Genomic DNA, 5,269 nt, shown 5'->3' with positions numbered 1-5,269 from the left:
TCATATCTTTATATTTAATAACCTTTTTAGTAGAAAGGCTACCACTTGCATATTCCAGGAAAAAACTTTATGTTGGGGTGAAAAATAGCCTCATAAAGCCATACCTTTACAAAGAAGGACGTGTGTGTCACAACAGTGGCCACTCCATGAACTACACTGAGCCAGTTCCAGAGACTGGAATCACATGAGGATAAACCTTTTCCCAGACTAAGCCCTTAACAAAAGATTGTGTGTAAGCAACATAATCTACAGAGGAAAAACTTGCTACATTTTTTAACCATAAGTGAGATAGGTTTACTGAGCACTGCATGATTGCTTCCTTACCAAGGAGCAGCCTTTTAGATTTTTCCCCTCAAAATACAAGCTGAAGTAGCTTTTTCTAGCTGGCATGTTCTGTAAAGGTTCTATTAAAGGGGTTTGTGGAGCTTTCTGAATGGCCACCCAGTTCAAAGCATTCACGGAGAAATTCTTGCTTTCTTACTAGCTCCAGTGTTGTCTCATCAGGGGTCCAAATCTAGAAAATAAAGGTATTTGTAGTTAATTTGGACATAACTTCTGCAACTGAAGCATTAAGAAGATACTGTTGGCCAAAAAGAGCCTTGTTCTAGCATTCCTTTCTATCCTAAGACATAGAAGAAAACTAGTGCAGCCTCCCAATGGAAGATACCATAGCCATTTGTGTATATATAAGCAAAACATTCTCTTCTTGTTGCTTCCAACTGATATACCATGGGCTCAGATATACAAAGCTAATTGTTTAAAATGACTGACTCAGGCCCAAGATCCTCAGAGTGGAAAATAGTAATTAGCTCTAGAGTGACTGGCAATGTAACCTTATTCCCCTTAGACCATTGCAGAAACTAGCACAAATTAGGGTAAGGAAAATGGTAAACAAACTCCAAACAAAACCTCTCAGTCAGTTTTTTAAGGAAAAAAAACACAATACAAAACAAACAAACAAAAAACAAAACAAAAAAAATCCCACAACAAACCAACAACTAAAAAATTACTGCTCTATGATCTTTTTCTATTTCTTGGTTATTTGCAAATGAGTATTAACAAGTCCCCAATACAAAAATAGTATTTCCAATATTCTAACTTTAGGAAGTAAATATTTGGTGTACTGTGTTCCATTTAGCTCGGTAACTGTCACCAACAAAAATAATCATGTGATAACTAATTGAGAAGGCAAGTTAGAAGTTGGTGCCAGCCCCATGTGGAAGAACCCTTAGGTGTCAAAATGCAAAAATCCATCCCATGAATGTAGTTGCATTTGTATTTCACTGTGGGTCCTCTTTAATCCTGTTTTAAAACCTGATGGGATCTGATTTCCATGATAATTTGATTTATGTAATTATATGTGTATATAAACCAGACACATATATAGACCCTTTAGTTTACTGCTGGTCCGTGGCAATCTCTCTAGCCTGTGTCACATCATCTACAAGCTAGTTGGATTATGAAGTCATTTAATCACATTGTTCTGTTTTTTGATCTACAAGGTCTACCTTTTAATTAATGTGAAGCTGTGCTCATGTTTTGCTACTGTACCGACCTTTCTGGGTTTGAATGAGATGTCTTCTGTCTTAGTAGCACCACTGGTTATCAAAGTGTTCAGATAAATAACACTGTCCTTAGAAGAACGTGGTGACCCTTCAAGTATGGAATCTTCTATGACTGACAAAGACATCTGTTAAGTCCAGAAGAGAGGAAGTTATCAGTTAGACAAACACAAGGCATTCAGAAGCAAGACACATCCTGTATCTTCTAACCTGTCTTTTGCTATTTACTGTGGATGCATTTTACTTAATCCGTTCAGAACCTGTTTTTCTTAAAGCTGATTATTTTTACAACCAAAAACTTGAGAGCGAAGCCCTTTAAAAGGTAGGTGATGACTCTCCTTGAACACTAAAACATTCACGGCTCTTCAAGACACACAGGACAATCACCTTGTACCACTGCTGATCCCATCCTGTGTCACGTGATAAATAAATGAAGAAACACGTAAGACCAAGGACCACTGGTAAATCAGGAAAATCTCATCCCCATTAATACAACCATGATGTGATCACAGAGGTGATATCAGCTTGGGAACCAGCTGATTGGTAAGGTACTCGAGGCTCCTGGGCTGCAGGAAAGGCATTCGGAAGAACAGCAGCCAAACATCAAATGTGGGATTTGAGAAACAGGTCTTGAGTCAGCAGTAGAAGAAGAAGGATATGAGACAAGACAGGAAATGAGAAGTCAGGAAGCCTGATAGTGCCTCAGTGAGTTTGAGTAGCAGAATAAGAAGACGTTTCTACTAATTTGAAAAGCATTGGCCTTATCCTGTGAAGAATCAGGTGCTCTCTTTAAGTTAAGGTTACGAATTGTTCAGTATTTACTACAACAGAGCTGGATAATGATAAACTTCACGAGGAGGGGGAGAAGAAGAGGAAATATTTTTCTGTGTCCTATCAGTAGGACATGATTTTAAAGTGAGATTGGAGAAGGCATGCAGTTCATATAATTAACAATTCAAGATTTCAGCCAATGAACAAGTACTACTAGTGGCCAGAACAACTACTGGCTTCTGAAAATACTCACTTCAAGACAACTGCCTGACTTACAGCTTTAGAGACACATGGATGGCAAATGAAAGAAAGAAGCACTCTACTATTAGCAGATCAGTCCTTTGTTGCCACCTCTCATACCTCACTTTTCACAGCTTCTGCAGGCATCAGTGTAGAAGATGGCTTCTCAGCTTTTCCTTTCTTTGCTTCTTTTTTTTCTGTCACTTCTGGCAACTTTTCCATTTCACTTTGGAGTACATCAATTACTCTAAAATCTGCAAATTCTTGAGCAATATCAAGAGCATTCTTTCCTGTATTAAAAAAAAATACCTGTATAAGCCATGAAAATGAACCTTGGCACTTATTATTGCAACTGGATAATGACACTACAGTGAACTGAATTTAATTAGGCCTCTTTATTAACCATTCAGTGTGCCAGCCTGACACTGGTGTGAGGACTGGCTGTCATCAGCACTGCTTGCAGAAAAAAAGGCCTTGCAGAAATGACCCTTGAAACCAAATATTACAGAACTTCTTGGAGTGGTTGCTTTGTTCTTCATGTCCTGACATTTACAGCTTAATATCCTGGTCTTACAGGTTGTAGTTTTGATGGTGGAGAGCTGAGAATATTTAGCACTAGGAGGTGACTAGCATAGTACAAGGTCAGGAATGTGGACAAAGTAATTGTAGGTATCTACCTCATCCAGTGCTTGCTCTGTGGCTGGCAAGGAGTCAAGGGAAGCCCCATGGTTTAAATGAGACTTAACACCTTCAGTGGTTAACAAAGGAAAAGCTCTGCTGGATCTTATGAATTGAGACCCTGTGGCTGTGAAGTAGTTGCAAGATTAAACTGCTGCGTGAATTGAAACTGCACACAGTAGCAGAAATGGAGAATACACATCCCTTCTATGAGCAGGGTTTCACCTTCTAGGCATTTGGGCAACCAAAGTTTCATTATGTAGCAATATTCCTTCCTGTGTCAGAGCAAGGGCTTAAAATGTAATAAATGTCAACTGTTTAATCTCAAAATAGAGGAAATAATACTGAATGAGGGATCTTCTGTGAGGTGGTAACACTTCAGTACTAGTTCAGATCTGGTTTTCTGTCAAGTCTTTTTTTTTTTTTTTCTCAAGAAGTAATACTTACATGCTATGCAGCAAGTGCTGCCTGTGCCTAAAAATAAATTATTTAAATGGGTGGCAGAGTACACACTGGCCACAACTAAAATCTAATTTGCTATCAAACAATACTAATAGCTAGTTAGATTTTTCTTATCTAAAGCCACTTAAAATTCTGTATATATTCTGTGAGGAGCAATAGGCTCCTTAATCATGAAATTAATCATGTTACATTATTTTCTAGGTGCATAAAACCCATAAAAGCTGACTACTTAGAATAATGACTCCCATACTGTTGAAAACTAATTGAACGTAACTCCTACCTTCATCCTGATCCTGAAAGCAGTCGTAAATTCAGAACACTTCTGAAAGCATCCCAAGAACTTAGCTTTTTTTAACAAAACATGTATACACATAAGGAAACAGGCTTTTTGGGAGGGAGATTGATATTTACCATTGCTGTTTGTAGCTTCGATGTTAGCACCTGACTTGATCAAAAAGTAAACTAAATCCAGCCTGCCGCTCTCAATGGCTCTCATTAGGGGGGTTGCATTCCCTATGGCAGGTGCATCCACTGCTGCTCCGGCCTTCACCAGCAGCTCAGCAATACCTAGGAACCCATGGTAGCAAGCGTGGTGGAGGGGAGTCCACATGAAATTGTCTGTTGTGTTTATATCAGCCCTACAAAAGGGTAAGAGGAGTTGCAGCAGATTAAGGTGGCTACTAGATAGAGTAACACCCAGAGCTCCAAGTACAAGCAATGTTCACTGCCCACTACAATGGCATATTCAATGTAACCAAATATTTTCTTATTAGTACCCCTACTCTAAAACCATTTTAGAATCCAATTTATATCTTGGCAGAGAATATTAATTGTAAGAGTGTGCCTGCATGGCTGGGGCCAGGGGAGAGATCACATCCCCTTCTAAGCCAACAGAGTATCCTCTACGTCAAGGTTTTCACAGGTGCAGAGAAAAACCGGCATTGAAACAGCTTAACAGCCCTGTAAAATGCTGCTAGTGTTTGGGCTCCAGCTTCACTGAGAATGGCAGAAAGTAGACTAGGGACTTGAAAAAATAATGCTTCTGGGCCAAGAACAGGTGCTCTGAAATGCATGGCAAAATTGTCTACTGTCCAATTCACAAATGAGTCACAGAAGGCCTATCTTAGAAAATCTGAGGATTTAAAACTTTTTCAGCCACTGTGCTACTGGACTAGATCTGTTTCTGCTACCAGGTTTAAACTGGCATGTTCTGGAGGATGCAGGGATAGTTTGAGGGAGACATCTGCAATATGCTGCCTTCAGATGATGCTGAGGGGAAAAGCATTATCAGCCCTTTAGCAACTGTCTGCCTTTGGGGCTTTTTGGGCTGGGGTCATGCTAAAGCAAGGCCACTAGAGCCCCTTCATGGTGTTGAAAGCATTTGAAAGTTAGTATGCAATATGCTGCCTTCAGATGATGCTGAGGGGAAAAGCATTATCAGCCCTTTAGCAACTGTCTGCCTTTGGGGCTTTTTGGGCTGGGGTCATGCTAAAGCAAGGCCACTAGAGCCCCTTCATGGTGTTGAAAGCATTTGAAAGTTAGTATAGAATATATAT

General features: G+C 39.6%; 1 protein-coding gene across 1 annotated transcript in view; it reads right to left on the bottom strand.

Moving 5' to 3' along the window:
* Positions 1-379: 379 nt before the first annotated feature.
* ANKEF1 (ankyrin repeat and EF-hand domain containing 1) overlaps positions 380-5,269 on the bottom strand; it is a 14,291-nt gene continuing 9,401 nt past the window's right edge. The window contains 4 exon segments of the mRNA XM_010000188.1: positions 380-514; positions 1,556-1,690; positions 2,685-2,863; positions 4,125-4,351. Coding sequence (XP_009998490.1) covers positions 380-514; positions 1,556-1,690; positions 2,685-2,863; positions 4,125-4,351 — 676 coding nt within the window.

Source organism: Chaetura pelagica, unplaced genomic scaffold, assembly GCF_000747805.2.
Source record: "Chaetura pelagica isolate M959 unplaced genomic scaffold, ChaPel_1.0 scaffold336, whole genome shotgun sequence".
NCBI classification, from domain to species: Eukaryota; Metazoa; Chordata; class Aves; order Apodiformes; family Apodidae; genus Chaetura; species Chaetura pelagica.
This window is presented reverse-complemented; position numbering and strand designations above follow the sequence as displayed.